The sequence below is a fragment of the Stigmatopora argus genome, chromosome 5 (genome assembly GCF_051989625.1).
Source record: "Stigmatopora argus isolate UIUO_Sarg chromosome 5, RoL_Sarg_1.0, whole genome shotgun sequence".
Taxonomy (NCBI): Eukaryota; Metazoa; Chordata; class Actinopteri; order Syngnathiformes; family Syngnathidae; genus Stigmatopora; species Stigmatopora argus.
In genome coordinates this window covers 13,511,469-13,531,932 of record NC_135391.1, presented here as the reverse complement: position 1 = coordinate 13,531,932, position 20,464 = coordinate 13,511,469, and the positions used below count along the sequence as shown (strand labels likewise).

Below are 20,464 nucleotides of genomic sequence, written 5' to 3'. Positions count from 1 at the left end.
CGAGTACAATCACCAGACGCGTTGAAGAAATCGGGAGTAATGTATATGCCCAGCTGCAGCAGAAGACGAAATAATTTCACTTTTTTTCATTAGCACTGGATGAAAGCACGGACGTGCAAGACACAGCGCAACTGCTCATTTTTATTCGTGGAGTTAGCGCAAACTTTGAGATATGCGAGGATCTGGCAGCCCTCCAAAGTCTCAAAGGGACCACAACGGGAGAGGATATTTTTGACAAAGGTGCCAAACCATGGAGAAGTTGGACCTGGACTGCTCAAAGCTGGCTAGCATCACGACTGACGGGGCTCCTAGCATGGTGGGCGAAACTCGCGGTTTAATAGGACGCATGAACCGGGAGTTGGAAAAAAGGGGTCTCACCGCCCCGCTACGAGTCCACTGCCTAATTCACCAGCAAGCACTGTGCTGCAAAGTGTTGACGTGGGATTCTGTAATGAAGGTTGTGGTGTCGTGCATAAACTTCATCAGGGAAAAGGGAGAAGAGTGTGCATGGCACAACAGAAAGTTAATGTTCCATGGCTTTTTTTCTATGAAGAACCCAGAGAGAGTTATTTAGATATTATTTATTTCATAAATAGTGTTATTTATTTCCTGTTTTTTTTCTGTGAAGAACTCAGAGAGGGTTATTTAGTTATTATTTATTTTATTAAAAGTGTTATTATTTTTTTCCTGACTTTTTCTCTAAAGAACCTGGAAAGGGTTATTTGGTTATGTGTGGCTTTCTGGAAAACAATACATTTTTTAAGCTCCCCTACGATCGTCACACTTTTTCTGTTACAAACTGACACCGGCCCCCCATCAGAGAAGGGAAAAGTTATGTGGCCCTCACAGGAAAAAGTTTGGGGACCCTCACCTCCATATTCATGGTTTTAATAGGGAGTACAAATGTGTTATAGGAATACAGGTATTCATTCACAGTGGTTTATTAGGATTCTACTATGTATGGTCATGCAAGCTTGTGAACCAAAATGTTGTCCCCATTTTGGTAGGCAAAATGTGTGTAATTTTCTCAAGCTTTGTTACGAAAGAGAATTTTAAAAAAACCTGTCATAAGAGAAATTTGCCTTTTTCTCCTCGCAGTGAACTTAAAAGTTATTCTATGATATCGGAGATAAATCGCTCAATCAACGAAAAAAAAACCCATATATCGGCCCGCCGATACACCGGTCGACCTTTAGTAGTTGGGGTCACGGCGAGCCGCCGCCTTGCGGTAAGATCGGCCCGCTTCCCTCTGCTCGCTTGGGGACTGCGTAGAGGGAGCTCCGAGGATCGTCCGGGGTGGCCATGACCCGCCAAGCCTCGCCCATCAACTCTTCTGGGGCATCGTACTCGGAAGCTGCCGCCGTCCCTTTAACTCGGGGCTCGTCGTAAATATGATCGTCTTTCCCGCCGGCGAGGCGTCTGGGGGTGCCCGTCGCCTCCGAGTATGTCGGCGGCGCTGGTAAGGACAACTTGGAGTACGCGGCGTCCAATGCCAAGTCGCCGAATCCCGCCGCCACCTGACGGGTCAGACGACAGGCAGCCAAGCGTGTCACGTGACACGCTGCGAACATGTATACTGACCTGAGCGGCGGAAGGCCCGTGGTGGCCGTGCGGCATGGCCGGCAGGGGCGGAAGGTTGACCTTGCGGGAGGGGTCCCGCCTGGTCCGCTGGAGCCCGATGGCCGCTTCCACCACCCGGAATAAAGCGTGACCTTCTTTGGTGTCAAACTCAAAGTTGCCTTCGCCGGAGACGCAACGACGACCCGCCTCTACCGCGAAGGAAGTCTGAAAGATAGCGTATTAGAGCACTCACAGCGGTCACGTGGTTAGCGCCCCGTGTCACCTTGTCGCGGCCGTAGCGTCGCAGGAACTTGTAAGGCCAGCTCAGCAGCGTCACGCCTCTGGCGTCCAGCAGGTGAAGTGCATCTACCGAAGCTCTCAAAACCACGTTGCCGTGCAGGCCGCATTGTTCGGACCAGCGAGTGGGACGCACGCGTACCTGGAAGTCGCCACCTACGCATGTGCCATTTTACACATGCAACCACATTTACACACAGACACAAAAGTGCGGTTCAGTGTATGTGAGTTGCAATGACACTGACTTCCTATTTTGAGACCGGACTTCCTCAAAAGGGTATACGGGCTAAATGATAGGCTCATATTGGCGAGCTACATTCCCATAAAAGACCATGCGTGTGTCCGTTAACCTTTCATGGGGCACTCGTTTAAATCCTATGATTTAAAAATAAAATAAAGAATCAAGTTGATCAGAACCACAGTCAGTTTCTTATGAGAATGCCTCAAATGCAACAGGAACCAACTCAAAATAAACATGAAGTGACAGATAAATAAATGGCAGCTCACCCCAAATAATCAGGATGTGACCCGGAATTGCCATGAAATCATAGGAATTTGTGCAAAATGTAAAGAATAGGAACAGATGGCAGCCCAATCATAAAGCAAAATGAAACCAAAATGAAAAATACTTCATGATAAAACTCAGTTTTGCCCATGCTGTCTTAAAAAAAACACGCTAGTGCCAAGCCTAACATACACTAAAAGCTAGCATAATATACGCTAGCGCAAGGGCGTCAAACTCGGGTTGGTTCGAGAGCCGCATTAACGTCAACTCCATTTCATTTAGGCCAGACCATTTTAGATCTAATATCTAGATTTTTTTATTTTTTTAAATTGGATTAAAAGAACTGGATCAAAAGCCCTAAATAGTCCGTTTTTTTAGATCTAAAGCAATGTTTATTTGAGCTTTTTTTTCCTTAGTAATGGAAAATGTCTTTTAATCATGTTTTTTTATTTCAAATGGAAACAAACTTTTTTAAAGTGGAAAACGGAAAATATTTGTATATTTATTTTTAGATTTTACAAAATGCTTTTTGAACTAAAAACACAAAAGAAAACAATGATTGATTTTAAAAAGGGGAAAATCAGGAAATGTAATGTACATCTATCATCATTTGAATTTTATCCTAAAATAGAAACGTATGATTTACTTTCTCAGGCCACACAAAATGAGGCGGCGGGCCAGAATTGGCCCCCGGGCCGGCACTCTGATACCTGTGCGCTAGCGGATAGCATAACATACGCTAGCAGATAGCATAACATATGCTAGTAGATAGCATAACATAGGTACGCTAGCGGATAGCATAACATACGCCAGCGGCTAGCATAACATACGCCAGCGGCTAGCATAACATAGGTACGCTAGCAGATAGCATAACATATGCTAGCCTAGTGTCATGCTAGCGCTTTATTGGACGAGGCATCCAATGTATTGACAAAAAACTGAAAATATACCCGCAAATGAGACTGTGCCCGATCACACGGTGCATTTCATAGGTGTGAAAATATGGTAATTCATCTTTTACTCATGCAAATCTGGCAAGTTTGTTAAGAACAGTCTTTACTTTTGCCCAATTAACCAATGTATTCATTTCCACTTCTACACAGTCACTTTAAGAGTCAATTTTTGAATAACTGTCCACTATAGGAACCAATTTCCTAGGAAGAGGCCTACCGTCGAACTTAGTTTAAACGAGGAGAGCATTAATATCCTGATTAAAGAAAGAAAAAGAAACGGAAAAACATGTTCTTTTTTTAGCGGTGGTTTCTGCATGTGGTTTCCTCTTTCACGCATGCACACACACACAAACACACACACACACACACACACACAACATACACACTACCTGCAGTAGTCTTGGTGGTAGTGGTGCTGCTGTACAAGGCGTTGTCTTTCATGCCTTCTTGTTCTAGCCATTGTTTTTGTTGTTCCTCCCAGCTCACCTGTTCACACACAAATAACACCATCATCAGCTAGCTCAAGGGTGGCAAACATGCAGCTCTCGAGCCACATGCGTCTCCCGGTCAAAATGTATCTCTTTGCTCTTTGCTTGTTATCATAATTTTTAACATACTGTGGCTCTTTGGCTTGTTTCAGGTTACTCTTATTTTTATTCTCTCTTAAAACACACTCAAATTCATCAGGGCCCATTAAAAACAAACAAAAAAGTAAGGCACTCGTGCACTGACATATTTTACGGGTGGCATGGTGTACGAGTTGTTAATACATATCACAGTTCTGAGATTGAGGGTTCAAACCCCATTGGTTTCAGACCTTCCAGCGTGAAGTTTACATTTTCGGCCCGTGGGTTTTCTACGAGTACGCATGCATGTTAAGAACGTTGAAGACTAAAAAATGTCCTTAGGAATGAGTTTGAGCGTGTATGGTTGTCCGTATTTTCGTGCCCCGTGATTCGCTGGCAACCAATTCAGGGTGTCCTCTGCCTACTGCCCATAGTCGGCTGGGATAGGCTCCAGCGCCCCCAAAACCCTCGTGAAGATAAGTCTCATCTCTCATCTCATCTCTGAACCGCTCTATCCTCACTAGGGCCACGGGGGATGCTGGAGACTATCCCAGCTGACTTTGGGCCAGAGGCGGGGGACACCCTGAATTGGTGGCCAGCCAATCACAGGGCACAAGGAGACCAACAACCATTCACGCTCACACTCATACCTAAGGGCAATTTATAGTGTCCAATCAGCCTACCATGCATGTCTTTGGAATGTGGGAGGAAACCGGAGTACCCGGAGAAAACCAACAGAGAACATGCAAACTCCACACTGTTGGAGCAACCTGGATTTGAACCCAGAACTCCCACTGTGAGGCCGACGCGCTAACCACTCATCCGCTGCGCCGCCTTGTAAAGATAAGTGAAAACCAAAAAAGAGTAATGCATTTTAGAAATAGCTGTTTAAAAAAAAAAAAACAATTCATAGTTATTCCACCTAAAACAATGCAACAATTCTGTTTGTGACATCACAACCAGAATTGCTGATCATTTCAAGCTTTTTTTTGCTGCGTTAGCTTGTTCATTGCGGGACAGTTTTAACAGCACAAAAAGGAATAGTAACTAGTGGCTAGCAGGCTAGCAGAATGCAAAAATCATTCTGGGTGTGACATCATCTTCAGTTTGGAGATTCTTTTGTTTGGAGGCCCCCGTTGTAGTAAATATGAAATAAATAAAATGACAAAAACCTGCACCCACAGGGGCCCTTTTGCCCACCCTTGGACTAATCCAATAGCCTTGAAGGAAATACTTGCGCACATACGGGAAAGGCCAGCTGGCAGAGCGTGGTGGTCCAGTCTGCCACGTGTTCAGCGTGGGCTGCCAGGACCACCACTTTATCCACCGTCTCCAGTAAAAAGGGGGTGGAGTCAGCGGGACACGCCTCCACACGGACATCGGTGCTGACCCGGACCAAGTCTGACAGACGGATCACCTGAAAGGAGGGACGGAGGATCGGCTTATTAACTTTTCCTGCACGAATGATTGATTTTTATTACATTTCTATACAACCGCCGATAAGTGTTTTCAACATCAATTTCCATTTATTAATAACTATCACGACACAGATAACGACAACTTTTGAATAGATGATCAATGTCCCTGATAGGGTTAAATTAAGATCTCCAAAAGATGGATGGACGGACGAACCTTGATGTTTTTGTGTCCAGCCCGTTGCTTCTTTTTGCTGCAGTCACCCCCGTCTTTAATTTCCCACAATTCCAGGCGAGAGATGGAAGAAGAACTCTCCCGGAAAAGCACACACCACATGCTCTTCCACTTCTGCGTTACAAAACAGTTGAAAATAAATGTTATTCATGATTATTGTTTTTGGAGTGGCCAAACAAACAAATAAATTGGGAGTTATGATGAAGTCTAAATAGAGAATGAAGCCCTATAATGATCATCATTTGATGTAAATGTGAGATTTTCTCAATATTGCTCATTTTAAAGGAGGCGGTTCAACGTACAAAGACTTTATTCTTGTTTCTCGTATTAAAGATTTCAACTTTTTTCTCATGTTTTGACTCTTCTTCTTGTAATATTAACACTTTAATCTCATAATATTACAACCATAAACCCATAACAATGATTTTCTCTCATGTTACAACTTCTTTCTTTAACATTACAACATAATTTCATAACATTACAATTTTTTTAAAGTCATATTTTGACTTTTTCTTGATTTTGTGAGTTTAAAGTCATAATACATATTATGACTTTTTCCTTTTAAAGAAATAATATTATGAATTTTACTCATTCTGATGTTATAGTCATAATAAAAAAAGTGATGATGACAGTTTTATTTTCCTTTAATTTATTTACTCTCTATGGTAAGATTTTTATCTTATAAAATATTATAATTTATGACTTCACTCTCATGATACATCAACTTTTTCTCGCATTATTGTGGCCTAAAATACTTTCATACTAAAATGGATGACTTAGTCAATCTGGTAATTGTGACTTGCCTTAAAAATATGATTTCATCTTCGTGGTAGCGCGTCAGTCTCACAGTGGGAGACCTGGGTTCAAATCCAGGTCGGTCCACCTGTTTGGAGTTTGCATGTTCTCCTCGGGCCTGCGTGGGTTTCCTCCGGGTACTCCGGTTTCCTCCCACATTCCAAAAACATGCATGATAGGCTGATTGGACACTCTAAATTGCCCCTAGGCATGAGTGTGAGGGTGAATGGTTGTTTGTCTCCTTGTGCCCTGCGATTGGCTGGCCACCAATTCAGGGTGTCCCTCGCCTCTGCCCCAAAATCAGCTGGGTTGGGTTCCAGCATGATCTACCGAGAGACCACCCGAGGAAAAAAAAAAAGTCTCTGAATCCCCCCCGAGCCACCTTACCTGAAATAACACTCCTATTAGGATCAATTGTGAGCATTACCTTTCCAAACCGGTGTTGCTGAAGGTAAACATTTCCTTCTTTCTTCACATCCACGTCCATTTTTTTGCAGTCTTGGTCGTGAGTCTTTTCCTGCTTCGACTTCCTTTTCTTATGTCCTTGCTGTTCTTCTTCTCTTCTACACAATCGACACACGTCAGCATGGCCACTTCCTGTCTTACGCGTCAGAATATACGCAAAGTGCAAGTAGAAGACAACTGAACTTGGTTTGTCAAAAGGACGGGTGTTCAAACGTTTTTTTCTCCTTGCAGCCGCTTTCAGAATAATGAAAAGATGCAAAGGCCAATTTGAAATCCTTTTACAACACATTTGTTTAACATGACGAGATACAATACGTATATATTGTACAGCACTAATATGTATGTGTGCGTGTGTATATAAATACATTTAAAATGCATAGACCTTTACATACATGAATACATATCTACACATTTATATAAAAATGTATGTAGTAATATAAAAAGTACATTTGATTCTATAAGTTTATTTAAACTACCTTTAAACTTTGATCAAACAAGAAAATGTTATGAACTAAAATCACAAATTGGATTTTTTAAAAACTAAAATCACAACCAAGATAGCTAAATTGGATTTTTTTAAAAACTAAAATCACAACCAAGATAGCTAAATTGAATTTTTTTTAAAACTAAAATCACATCCAAGATAGCTAAATTTGATTATTTTTTTTTTTTTACTGAAATCACAACCAAGATAGCTGTATTGGATTTTTAAAAATAAAATCACAACCAAGATAGCTAAATTGGATTTTTTTTCACTAAAACCACAACCAATATATAGTTAAATTGGATTTTTTTTTTACTAAAATCAACCATCATCTAGGTTTGAAGATGAGAAATGTATTTATATTTTCATAATTTAATCCGGGCGGTAGTTTCGCCACCCTGTGTTTAAATATTAATGGCTATATTTTGAGAATAATTTCACATTGTTAAATAAGTTGTACACTCAGACTTTTTTTTCCTCAGTGGTGTCCCATGGAAAGATATAATTAAATATCTGCTGAAATGTAGGGGGTGTACTCACTTTTGTGCGATGCTGTACATTATGATCTGCGTTTTTGCTGCCAAAGGAAGCAACAAAATGTCTTTTTTATCGCTCTGCTCCCAATCTTATTTTTGCTAAAAAATATTAAAATATTTAGGCCTTTATGGTGTCCAATCTTCGACGGGCGGGCGGCCAATGGGAAACGAGGTCAACTTCTTGTCTTCAGTCTTGGTCAAGGCTGTCACTCGGCTCTTCCGCAAGAGGCACGCGATTGGCCAAGTAGGATGAGAGCTCCTCTGGAAGACAGAAATTGGACTTCACACAGCCCTAATGTCGACAAAAGTAAAAGTATGCAAAACCGAAAATCTTTATATCAATATCTGCTCTATGTAAAGTAAAAATAAAAAGTTACATAATGACTTTAATCTCGTGATATGATTGACATTAATCTTGTATAGTAAAATAAAGTTACATATATTATTATTATTTTTTTATCGGAATATTACACAATTGTTTTGAAAGTTATTTTTTTCTTGTAATTTGATCATTTTAATAGCGCAATGAATATGACTTTATTCTCATTATAATGTGACTTTTTCTCGCTAGTAGTACAATGTATAACTTTATTTTGTAATATTGCGCAAAATTATGTAGCATTATAACTTTTTGTCATAATATTACTCATAATATTCCAATGTATGATTTAACTCTCATAACATTAGACCTTTTTATCTCATGAAATTGTAGCTTTTTTCTCAAAATATGACAATGCATGACTTTATTCTTGTAATATTGTTCAAAATTACGTAGCATTACAACATTTTTTCATAATATTGCTCATAATATTCCAATGTATGATTTAACTCTCATAACATTAGACCTTTTACCTCATGAAATTGCAACTTTATTCTCATAGCATGACAATATATGACTTTATTCTTGTAATATTGTGCAAAATTATGTAGCATTACAATTTTTTCTTCATAATATTACTCATAATATTCCAATGTATGATTTAACTATCATAACATTAGACCTTTTACCTCATGAAATTGGAACTTTTTTCTCATAGTATGACAATGTATGACTTTTTTCTTGTAATATTGCGTGAAATTCAATACAACTTTTCCTTGTATTACTTAAAACTATGTAACATAAAGTTAACCTTTCAATCTTACTGTAATATGACGTATGTGTGGATTTATTCTAATGTTATTTTAAAATGACAACTTTTTTCAGAAAATCTTACGTAGGGATAAGTCATATAATTGTCAGGTGAGGGGTCAGAGGTCAGAAAGCACCATCAACCAACCTGCCGACAGGACACCGAGCACGGCGGAGGCGGAGACGGAGCCCAGGCTGTTGCGGGCCACGCAGCGATAGGTCCCTGCGTCTCGTGGCTCCGCCCCTTCGATCTGCAGCCAACTGGACAGCTCAAAGCGCAGCGGCCCGCCGCGACTCTGCAAAAAAGCGCGAGATGAAGGCGGGGCTTCGGCCTTAATCGGTGCACGGCGGCAGCGGGCATCACCTGCACCGAGATATGCGGGTCGTCTCCGGGCAGGACGGCGTTCCGGGGTCGTTCCTCGCTCGCTCCGTCGTCCGCGCCGTCCTTCCGCCACTCCACGGCCGCCATGGGGAATGCGAAGACCTCGCACAGGAAAATTAAATGGCTGCCACTTCCATTCACTTGGTTTTTTGGGGCCACTTTGATGATGGGGACTGAAGAGTACAGTTGTATGTTCAGCACGTGCGGAGAGACTGTCAATCTTTTTTACTCACAAATGACCCCGAATGATCAGAAAGTAAACGTCAAGTAAACTGCTCAACATTGCTGGTTTGCTGATAAGCATCATGGGAGTTGTAGTTTTTCTTAAAAAGAAAAAATACAACTCCCATTGTAGTTTTTCTTTAAAAAGTTTAAAACGATTGTATTTTTGTTCCAATAAATAAACTAATGAATAATTAATCATATATTTAGAAATTGATACTTGTAAAAATGTTTGTTTGTCAAAGGAAATCACTAACTTTCCAAAGCCGATTTCAAAATGCATTCTGGGAAAAGTATTTCTATTGAGATTAATGTCAAAAGGAGACGCAAATCCACCTGTTACGAGGAAACGATGTAAAATACACCAGAATATACCACGCAAAATAAGGTACTCCAAACACATTTTAATGTGATTTGACTGACATTTTTAGAATTATTTTGTGGGTTTTGAATGTACCATATTTTCTGCACTATAATGTGCGCCGGAATTTATGGCGCACTTGCAATAACTGGCCCATTTTCAAACTGCCTATGTACGGCGCAGTAGTACTAGTACAGTGGTACCTCTACATGCAATCAGCTCTACCTACGACATCCTCAAGGTACGATGAAAATTTCGATTGAATAATTTGCCCGTGATACGATCAAAATTTCGAGATGCGACCAAGCCAGGTGGCCATGACATGAGAGGCTGTTTATCATTGTAGCGCACTGTCTTTTTTGCCGCATCTCTTTCGTGTACAAAAGATATCTACAAGCACTCAACGGTTTCTTCACACGAGTTTCTCCTACACATGGACCAGAAAACGCAAACAACGCGCATGCGCTGGCAAAAAGAGGGCTTTCTGGGTAATGACGTATACTCGTGCACACAACACCAATAGGCAATGGCACCCTTTCTCAGAATAAAACTTCATTACCCACAATCAATACGTGGGTAGGCTCAGCTGTTGCATTTCCTGTGTTTCCTTCCTTAGCCTGTTAGCTCCCGCAATCGCTCATTCAAGACTACTTCTCGTTGGCAAGTGGTCGTGCGTTATCCTATTGTGAGGACATTTGTGTGCATCATTTTCGGAATATTTTGAAGGGAATACAACAGCAAACAGCCTATCGATAGCGAACGTGAGGGTAGAGGCGTGGCAAACAGCTAACCCGGCCAGGAGAAGGTATAAAAATGTAAAACAAAATTAGAATTCAGTTTTATGTAAAGTTACATTAAACATATGTTTGAGTGTGTCTGTATATATTAATCCAAGGTAATTTAAATTTGTTTGTTCGGTTACGAGTGCGTTGTTGTGGAAAATCCCCCCCCCCCCCCCCCCCCGAGGCTTGGAACGAATTAATTTGTTTTTAGTTCATTTCAATGGAAAACGTTCGTTCGAGTTACGAGAAGATCGACATACGAGCTCAGTCCCGGAACGAATTAAGCTCGTATGTAGCGGTACCACTGTAGTAGTAGTAGTAGTGGCTAGAGATGCATTAGCCATCCACTAGATGGCACTGCGTTGAAGGGAATGCCATGCCTTGATTAACCAATATTGATCTATAAGAGAGATCATTGGAAGGTTTTTAGGTGCGCCTAATAGTGCGGGAAAATACGGTATGTACAAAAAGAAAAAGGACACGCAGTTGATACTTTAGGCTCTAAAATGGCAGGTCGCTAGCAATCTAGTGGAACTTCAGATAGCCAGACAGACAATTGTGAGGGCGTGTTGTACCCGTTTTGCAGGGACCCGTCCCTTTCTTCTGAAGTTTGGGCTCGGAAAAAGCGGCCTCCCTCAAGTGGCAAATGTTTGAATACGTCACTCCGTCACTGCCGCATACCGCCTGGCGTTGTTGGCACACGCACACCTGCTCCTCCTCGTCCTCTTCCTCGTCCTCGTACTGCTGCCAAAGGGGTGTCGTAACATTTACTTTACACTAACTTGAGTAACTTTATGATAAAATGTACTTTAAAGAGTAGTTTAACCATGCATACTTGAGTAGACGTGTGAAGAATAAATAGTAATCTTACTCTGCTACTTTGGGCTACTTTTTTCCACTCTTTATCCTAAATTAGATTCATTTATTTTTACCAGAGATGCTCATAATGGATGCAGCCGTTTCACAAATGGACGTCGTAACAATAAAAACATGACTTCAGTATACCAATCAGATGTGACCGTAGTCACATAACCACACATAAGCATGTAATCTCCCAACAAGTCCTATGATTACAGACCCATGAAAATATATATATTTCACTCAAATGGGACAAAATATCGCTCCAAATCAGATTATATGATTTTTAAACTTGGTGGTAGAAAATATGTTAATCTGTGCCACTACAGGGCACACTTGATCTTTGGATTTTTTTTGGGGGGGGGGGGTTAACATGTTGGTAGTAATGTAATAATTACATTTCAAATAGATTGAAAGGCATTTGGAAAGTTTCAGAATTTGCACAAAATGTTGTGTATTTGTCCGTCTTATTAAATTGTTTCGACAATAAATAAGATTGAGGTGCCCGGCGGATGATGAGTGGTTAGTGAGTCGGCCTCACAGTTCTAAGGTCTTGGGTTCAAATTCAGGTTGGTGTGGAGTTTGCATGTTCTCCCCAGGTCTAGACGGGTTTCCTCTAGGTACTATGGTTTCCGCCCACATACCAAAAAATGCATGGTAGGCTGGTTGGACACTCAAAATTGCCCCTAGGTATGAGTATGGTTGTCTGGCTCCTTGTGCTTCGCGATTGGCTGGCCACCGATTCAGGGTGTCCCCCGCCTCTAGCCTGAAGTCAGCTGGGATAGGCTCCAGCACCCCCCGTGACCCTTGTGAGGGTAAAGCAGTTCAGAAAATGGATGAATGAATAAATTTTTTAAAATCTTTTCACGGAATACTTTTATTTAAACTTCAACTTATGTATTTCAGTGGACTACTTTGACTTTTGCTTGAGCAATTTTCTTTTGAAGCAACTCTACTTTACCCATTTTTGACCCACCTCTGGCTGGTGGTGGCGTCTGGGTTCCACCTGGCAGCGCATCCCGTCCCCGCAGAGCCCGAAGAGGACGTTTTCACCTCCCGGATCGCAGACTTGCCCCTCCAGGTTGGCGCACTCGGAGCAGCAGCCGCAGCGGTCCAAGACCACGCCGGCCCGGCAGCCGAGCGGCCCCGCCGGGCACAACTCTGCTTGGCACGGACCGCAGTCGGGGGGCTCCATGGTGCCTGCCGACTCCTGCTCGTCCAGGGGCCGGCACGGACGCGGATTCGGACAGAGAACCAGAAGCAAAAGTGCAACTGCCAGCGACATGCCCCACTCCTGCAAAAAAAAGAAGTTCCGACTGGTCCAAAATAGAAAACACAAATTCCTAAGTTTGTTGCTTCAAATTAACAACAGCTGAGGCGCTCGTTCTCACCACGTGTCAGATCACTGCTGCAACATCACACATTTCCTGTGTGACCCTTCAGATTAAATGCCACGCCTCAAGGTGTCTCTCGAGTTGTAATGCTGCTTCATTTCTGGTTGATTTGGCTAAAATTATGTACTTTTTTCTATTGTTTTTTTTTTTTGCACGCCAGAAACTGCCTTGACCAAACCAGAATATAAACTACCTACGGGGACATATAGCCCGCAAAAGAAACTTAAACTCAGCGAAAATTAGGTTGCATTTCTCAACTTTAACACCAGATGGAGATAGACACAAAAGTGCCTCTCCATCTTGAAATCAATGCAGGGAACTTTAAAATTGTACTATTTAGGGTGTTAAAACTACGACTCGCAGGCCAACTGTGTACCCAATTTTTACTGACCTGCAGCAAATGATGAAAATATCATTAATTGATTGGACGTCTGTTGTGGCAATGGCAGCCAATGAGTTGATGCTTAAAATTAAATACGTACCTTTAAAAAAGTTTTTTTTTTTAAAGTATGTCTTTTCGCCAATTCTGGTTCTCTGTTCACAGGAGCCAGGTGTAAAAGTGGTGGCTGAAAATGGTACTGCAACCAAGATGAAATTATTGAAGTGCATCAAATTTGAGTGAAATTGCGAGTGGTCAGTGTTCTCTATCACAAACGTTTATCACAGTATTGTTATATTTCAATTAGAAAAAACAAAGGCTAACATAAATCCGGTGTATTATATATAATCTTTGTATAGTATCACTTGTTAACACAGAATCACAAGAATAGTAGTAGTATTGTACTGAGTATCGTCTTTTAAAATGGGAAAATCTCCTATTTAACCAAAGGAAAACGTGTTAGACGTATTTCTAAAAAACAGGTTTCTTTAATGCCTATTGAAATATCTTGGACATTTAATGAATAATTGAAGTGCATTTTCTTAAATGGCTCCCATAAAAATAAAAAGTGAAAGAAATTCAAGATGCCATGTTTTGATTGCAAAGCAGCCCTCCCTTGGACAAAAATATTTGGATGCCTGAACAAAAAAAGAGAATTGTCGCCAATATTTTGGCTTTGCTCTTCTGTCTTGGAACTTTTCCAAAAGTAGGGGGAGCTCCTCGCGACCACTTTTGGGGTTTAGATGTCTGCAAATAGCACAAATGCTAGGTTGTGGCACTTTTTGTGGTGCACCGCTGCAGCCACCTACTGAATTCCGCTGGTGTGCAACTCTGGAGACAAACTTTGTTTTGAAACTTTTTGGACAAACCAGTGATCAAAATAAAGCCAATTGAAAGCTTCTCATTGGTCATCGATGTGGAGGGCCGTCGGCGTCCAATTGATTGGCTGTCGCATGCCACCTTCGTCTGTGTGACATGCGAGTGTTAAAAATACACAAGGCGCATTTAAAATTCATATATATCGACCTGATATGTGGACTTTTTCTGGATCAACAATAGGCTGACAGTTAGCCGATATAAAAGGAAAAAGATTACAGTCACTGTTTGGGTGATCTTTTTTTATGGAGGCCGACAAATGCTAATATATCATGTCCACATGTGTTTTTTCCAAGATCATCTGAGATATAAATAGCCGATTTAAAAGAGTTGCTGTTGTATTCAATGTTTTGGTGAGGATTTTTCTCATGAAGGCCGATCGATACATTGGCAAGCCAATATATTGGGTCAATGATTGGTCTTTTTTTTCCAAAATCGGCCGATATACGCCAATAAACACCCGATATGACAGGAAGATTTTATGTCTTCTGTTTGAACATTTCTGTGGCTAGACTCTAGAGCAGGAGTAGGGAACCTATGGCTCGGGAGCCATATGTGGTTCTTTTCATGGGTGTATATGGCTCTCCGCTAACCTGTGAGGTAAAATGTGGAAACAACTGGTGAGAGCGCTGAGTCCGAATGCACCAATAGGAGCATCACGTCTGCACTGTGGCATTGACACTACCACTAGCTGCCCTTTTTATCATCTTTTTTGATACTTTTTTCATACTCATTGATTAGCAACAGCGTAACAATGTTATCCAAACAATTTGGAGACTTTTTCTACTTTAAAAGTGGTGAAATGACTTAAAAAGGCACACGTTTTCATGCATTTTTACTTTTAAATTCTGAGTATGGCTCTCCGGGAATAACATTTGAAATGTGAATTGTTTATGTCTCTCTCTGTCAAAAAGGTTTACGACCCCTTGTCTAGAGTCCAAACTCTGGACTCTAGAGTCTAGGGCAGGGGTCGGGAACCTTTTTGACACAGAGAGCCATAAACAATTCCTATTTTCAAATTTTATTTCTTTGAGAGCCATACTCAGAATTTTACTGTAAAAATGTGAAAATGAGATGTGACTTTTTTGGGGTCATTTTACCACTTTTAAAGTACTAAATGAATTATTTTGACAGCACTGTTGCGCAGTTGCTAACCAATGAAAATATGCATGCAGAAAAGTCTAATAAATAATATAATTTAAAAAAAAATGATTAAAGTTAGAGGTACTGTCAACGCCATAGTGCTGACGAGACGCTCCTATTGGTCCATTCGGGACTCGGCTCTGTCACCAGCGGTTTAAATACATATTTTACCTCACAGGTTAGCGAAGAGCCACATGCACCCATCAGAAGAGCCACATATGGCTCCCGAGCCATAGGTTCCCTACCCCTGGTCTAGGGTCTAGACTTGGGGACTGCGTAGAGTCTACGCAGTCCCCAAGCGAGCAGAGGGAAGCGGGCCGATCTTACCGCAAGGCGGCGGCTCGCCGTGACCCCAACTACTAAAGGTCGACCGGTGTATCGGCGGGCCGATATATGGGTTTTTTTTTCGATGATTGAGCGATTTATCTCCGATATCATAGAATAACTTTTAAGTTCACTGCGAGGAGAAAAAGGCAAATTTCTCTTATGACAGGTTTTTTTAAAATTCTCTTTCGTAACAAAGCTTGAGAAAATTACACACATTTTGCCTACCAAAATGGGGATAACATTTTGGTTCACAAGCTTGCATGACCATATATAGTAGAATCCTAATAAACCACTGTGAATGAATACCTGTATTCCTATAACACATTTGTACTCCCTATTAAAACCATGAATATGGAGGTGAAAATTGCTAATCAGGGGGCGTCTTATACCAGAGAAATCGTAAAATTCAACGATTTTTAAGGGTACGGTTTATAAGCAGGGGCGGCCAATATGCGAGAAAATACGGTATAGGCTGTTACACTGACAGTAGTTGAAGATAAAGAACTGTTGGTTGTGATGTGTAGTGAGGGCGGTCCGACCAGTCAGCCAGATCAGCAGGCAAGCCAGGCTCAATTGGGAATGCAAGTTTCATTTCCTTTCTTGGTGTTGTCTTCTTACATTTTCCTGCTCCACATTCCATCAGCACATCAAAGAGCTGAAAGGGCCGAGAACAGCTGCCCGTCTGTTTGTCCGACGTATCTTCAGGCTACCTATTAACAAGGAACACTTGTTGCCCTAGACGTCCAATCGTATGGCGTCCAATCAAACATCCAACATGTTCATCATTAGTGAACATCAAATCAATTTTGAACAGAAGGGTGGTCATTTGTTGCCTGCCCTTCCACTTCAAAGTGTCATCAATGGCAGATAATGAGGAAATAGAAGCTGTTTAACGATGATAAAATAATCTTTTAATAATGGGTTGAAAAATATAGTTTCTAATTCATTTTAATGTCAATAAATGTCCTTTTAATGTTCCTCATAACATTACAATATTAATATCGTAATATTACGACGCTATTTTCAAAATATTACCTTTTATTCCTTGTGAAAAACCAACTCTTTTCTTTACAACGTATGACTTGTGATATTAGGACTTTAATCTTGATTTTATTCTTCCAATATTACGATATATTCCAGCAGTCCTATATATTTTTTTAAATATATTTTTTTCTTTCCTTGTTTGGCCCTACTATATTCGGACGTAGAAAACAGCAACCTCGAACTATTTGGGAGCGCACGCTCAGTTGACTATAGTACAATGTTAATACCTCAAACGGCTCTGACCCAAAATGGCCGATGAATGACGACGCCCGTCTGCGTCGGCCTTATACGTACATAGATCAGATCTAAGAACTTTTTTTTTTTTAACAAACACTATACGTATTATGTATTATAGCTACAAACAATATTGGGAGAACGAAAAAAAAGAAACAAATAAGAATAAACTAAGCACGCTGTACTCCTTTTCACATAGGGTAGACATATTCTGACATTTTAATACTTTGTTGTTATTAAATTGAAGATCGTTTGCATGAGACTGTTCTCTAAGACTTCCGGCGAGTGGTGACGACATCGGAGCGCGACCTGCGTCGGGTCACTCGCCGAAAGCATGAGCCGCAAATTGGCGACCTTGTCACTGGGTCTTGGAGCGGTCCTCGGTTTCTCGGCAGCCCGCCTATGGAGGCCGTCGGGCGGCCAAGAGGAAGAGCCGGGACTCGCTCTCCTGGACCTTCCCGTGCTCCCGGTCCCGAGTGTCCACGCTGACTCCGGGTTGACGGTATGCCCCGTCGCTTTGACGCTCGATGGTTGGCTGGCTCACTGACTGGGATTGGGGAGCTCGAAATCGGGAAAAGCTTAAACCAAACTGGCTTTAGGAATTATGTTATCAACTTCAAAACATAGTAGTGCCACATGATTAGACATCATTCATCGTCAATGGCACAAAAAGTCATTTAAAAATACATAATTTAATTATATATATATTTTTAAATTTGATAACTATTGAAAATTGTAGCGACTATTTTTTTGACTATTTATATCATGTATACAATTTTAGTGAAATTATTATGTTCGTTGTAGTTAAGTCACAGCGTTGGCGGGGGTGCCGTGATGAAGTACGGCTTTCCGTCCCTTTCCAACATTCGGACGCGAGAATCATACGTGAGTTCGTACGACCCGAGGACCAGGACACCCGCGTGGGTCGTCGAGCGGATCGCCGGGGACACGCTCGGCGGGACGGCCGACAGGAAGAACTGCGACTTCAAGGAGGATGACAGGTCAGTGGGGTTGGGGTCATTGTTGGTGAGTGACATTGGCGTAAGTTTATTAACGCTTGTGTGCACAGCGTCCACGAGTTCCATCGCGCAACTAACGCCGACTACAAGGGAAGCGGGCTGGACAGGGGTCACATGGCAGCAGCGGCCAATCACAAGTGGAGCCAGAAGGCCATGGGTGACACCTTTTACCTCAGCAATGTCGCGCCTCAGGTAAGGGCTTCAAGTTGGCCCTCACATCTTTTTTCGATTTTTTGGAAAGGGGCTCTCTAACTCGAACATGGAACTTGTTGGCAAATGTACAACGTCAATTTGTTTGTGCGCAGAACCCTCACCTGAACCAGAACGCTTGGAACAATTTGGAGAAATTGTGCCGCTCGCTCAGCAAACATTATGCCAATGTTTACGTGTGTACAGGCCCACTGTACCTGCCCAGGTGAGCCAACCTGCGTCCAATCCCCCGAACTCCCCTCTAAAGGCGGAGCCCTCGCGTGTTTTGCAGGCAGGAAGCCGATGGCAAACTTTACGTCCACTATCGTGTTCTAGGGCGGAATCACGTCGCTGTGCCGACGCACTTCTTTAAGGTCAGTGGCCATTCTGTATACGTCCATCGCCATCCATCGTCCATTCGTGTTTTGGTGCCAAAATTTTACATTTGACCGTACATTATAAAGTGGACAGCTATTCAAAAGTTGACTTATAAGACTCTTAAGAGAAATCTGTAAAATTGGTGGCCAAATATAGTATTTCAATCAGGAACAAACTATTCAAAAACTAACCTATGGCCAGATAATCACATTGCAAAATATGTAGAAATATAAAAAAATGTAGAATGAAGAAGCTGCATGAAAAGAAAAAAGCTAACAATCTTAGCAAAGATGAATGATTAATGTTTTATTTTGATCTTTTTTTTTTTTTTTACATTTGCCCCAAAATGTACAGGACGTGACCCAATGTAAACAGCAAGTGACCCAAACGTAACTCATTCCCCTACCATTAACAACAATAGATGTCCAATTTATTGAAACTTGGAGTACTGGTGGTGAACGCTTGATTTCAGCGCCATGAACGCTGCTAGTGAATGAACAAACATTCATTGCCAACCCTCAGTCAACATGGATTGAAATCTAACACTATCAATGGCAGCCAATTAATTAAAGGGTTAAAAAGTCAGTAAATGAAAGGATTAAACTTTTATGGTCATGTGGCTGCTATTTTGCAAATACAGGTGTTGATCTTGGAACGGCGGGGTGTCCCGGGCGTTGAGCTGCGTTCCTACGTTCTCCCCAACGAGCCCGTGGACGACAAAATACCTCTGGAACGTTTCTTGGTTCCCATTGAAAGCGTGGAGAGGGCATCCGGGCTCCTTTTTGTCCCCAACATCGCTAGGACAGGCGGGGGCGCCATCACCACAGTCACCGGTAAGTCTGCACTGAAGGCCATCATGTAAAAGGGAAAGACTGGAACCAATTGTCTTTGTATTTGAGTCATTTTCACCGTTGTACTGTAAACTGGAAAAATCAAAGGACGCAAAGGGAAGACTCGAAATCAGAGACTGAAACGGAGAATTGGAATTGGGCCAAAACGGTCCGCTATTTCATTTTTGTAAGTGTAAACTTATTGGCTGCCATCAACGGGGATAGACGTCAAATCCAATCTGACTGCGGGGAGCTGTCCGTGACCGAATGATCTGGCAACCGCTTTGATTGCATTGGACGTCTGATAGTGAAGGGTGGCCATGTTGGTAGGGGCGATTTTCCAATTAAAGTCAAATTCAAATGAAGCAAAAACTATTTGGATTATAAATGTTTTTTTCATAGTTTGGCTGGGGAGTGTAAATTATTCTATACCTGCCATCATCCCTGGAGGCTTAACCAAAATACTCCAGCCACTTGATATCTCCGTGAATAGGAGCTTTATTGGATTTTGTGATTTGGAGTGAAACCGATAGCTTGGTAAACGTATGTTCTTTATGCTAGAGTCATCTGAATAACTCTTAATATGTTACGTCGTTACTGACATTACCAGGCAAGTCAGTCATGTAACGTTAGTATACCGTATACTTATTCAGCCTGTTGTTCTCTATTTCATTTTTATTTAAAATTGCCTTTCAAGATGACATGTATGTTTTAGGTGTTGGATTTTATCAAATAAATTTTCCACAAAAATGTGATTTATACTTCAGTGTGACTTGTTTTTTTCCTTCTTAATTATGCATTTTTTTTGGCTGGTGCGACTTATAGTCCAGAAAATACAGTAGTATCTTATTTCTCAAAAGATTACTTCATCAATATCAAATCATCTGCCAACATTCATCCATTCGCCAGAACATATATATTTTTTTAACTTTTCAAGCGGGATTCATGGCAGCGAATAACAGAACGTGACACACCTACCAAAATGGCCCCGGGACGACCTTATCGCTCAGGTTGTCGTTAAAGTCAATGCAATGACATAATTAAGTCGTCACTATCTTCTTTTTTTATGAATGTAAAGCTTCTACCATTTACCAGGCAGGTGCGAT

General features: G+C 41.5%; 3 protein-coding genes across 4 annotated transcripts; 1 reads left to right on the top strand and 2 right to left on the bottom strand.

Moving 5' to 3' along the window:
• Nucleotides 1–872: 872 nt before the first annotated feature.
• On the bottom strand, nucleotides 873–6,882 carry LOC144074595 (docking protein 2-like). The gene is made up of 7 exons (XM_077601099.1): nucleotides 6,754–6,882; nucleotides 5,514–5,645; nucleotides 5,128–5,298; nucleotides 3,705–3,801; nucleotides 1,844–2,013; nucleotides 1,582–1,785; nucleotides 873–1,517 (listed from the first exon to the last, which is right to left on the bottom strand). The coding sequence occupies exons 1-7, from the start codon at nucleotides 6,811–6,813 to the stop codon at nucleotides 1,206–1,208; spliced, it is 1,146 nt and encodes a 381-aa protein (XP_077457225.1). The 5' UTR covers nucleotides 6,814–6,882; the 3' UTR covers nucleotides 873–1,205.
• Nucleotides 6,883–7,612: 730 nt separating this feature from the next.
• Nucleotides 7,613–12,967, bottom strand: LOC144074563 (kazal-type serine protease inhibitor domain-containing protein 1-like). 2 transcript variants are annotated; one of them, XM_077601056.1, is made up of 5 exons: nucleotides 12,522–12,967; nucleotides 11,263–11,431; nucleotides 9,305–9,495; nucleotides 9,089–9,236; nucleotides 7,613–8,072 (listed from the first exon to the last, which is right to left on the bottom strand). In XM_077601056.1, exons 1-5 carry the CDS (start codon nucleotides 12,828–12,830, stop codon nucleotides 7,999–8,001), a joined length of 891 nt encoding a protein of 296 aa, XP_077457182.1. In that variant the 5' UTR covers nucleotides 12,831–12,967; the 3' UTR covers nucleotides 7,613–7,998. The 2 variants fall into 2 exon arrangements, with proteins under 2 accessions (XP_077457182.1, XP_077457183.1); XM_077601057.1 differs by having other exon boundaries at nucleotides 11,263–11,428.
• A 4,244-nt stretch (nucleotides 12,968–17,211) lies between these two features.
• LOC144074818 (endonuclease G, mitochondrial-like) lies at nucleotides 17,212–20,113 on the top strand. The gene is made up of 6 exons (XM_077601428.1): nucleotides 17,212–17,444; nucleotides 17,747–17,943; nucleotides 18,012–18,153; nucleotides 18,267–18,376; nucleotides 18,443–18,524; nucleotides 19,169–20,113. Exons 1-6 carry the CDS (start codon nucleotides 17,277–17,279, stop codon nucleotides 19,388–19,390), a joined length of 921 nt encoding a protein of 306 aa, XP_077457554.1. The 5' UTR covers nucleotides 17,212–17,276; the 3' UTR covers nucleotides 19,391–20,113.
• The last annotated feature ends 351 nt before the right edge of the window (nucleotides 20,114–20,464 follow it).

Excerpts from the sequence above, each read along its gene's own strand:
- LOC144074595 (XM_077601099.1), bottom strand. The coding sequence starts at position 6,813 with ATGGACGTGGATGTGAAGAAAGAAGGAAATGTTTACCTTCAGCAACAC. Across the intron at positions 5,646-6,753 it reads AGCAACACCGGTTTGGAAAG|AAGTGGAAGAGCATGTGGTG; the intron begins GTAATGCTCACA and ends TTTGTAACGCAG. Across the intron at positions 5,299-5,513 it reads CTGGACACAAAAACATCAAG|GTGATCCGTCTGTCAGACTT; the intron begins GTTCGTCCGTCC and ends CCCTCCTTTCAG.
- LOC144074563 (XM_077601056.1), bottom strand. The coding sequence starts at position 12,830 with ATGTCGCTGGCAGTTGCACTTTTGCTTCTGGTTCTCTGTCCGAATCCG. Across the intron at positions 9,496-11,262 it reads GACGGGTCCCTGCAAAACGG|TCCCCATCATCAAAGTGGCC; the intron begins GTACAACACGCC and ends TGTACTCTTCAG. Across the intron at positions 8,073-9,088 it reads GCTCGGTGTCCTGTCGGCAG|AGGAGCTCTCATCCTACTTG; the intron begins GTTGGTTGATGG and ends TCTGTCTTCCAG.
- LOC144074818 (XM_077601428.1), top strand. The coding sequence starts at position 17,277 with ATGAGCCGCAAATTGGCGACCTTGTCACTGGGTCTTGGAGCGGTCCTC. Across the intron at positions 17,944-18,011 it reads GACTTCAAGGAGGATGACAG|CGTCCACGAGTTCCATCGCG; the intron begins GTCAGTGGGGTT and ends TTGTGTGCACAG. Across the intron at positions 18,154-18,266 it reads TCAGCAATGTCGCGCCTCAG|AACCCTCACCTGAACCAGAA; the intron begins GTAAGGGCTTCA and ends GTTTGTGCGCAG.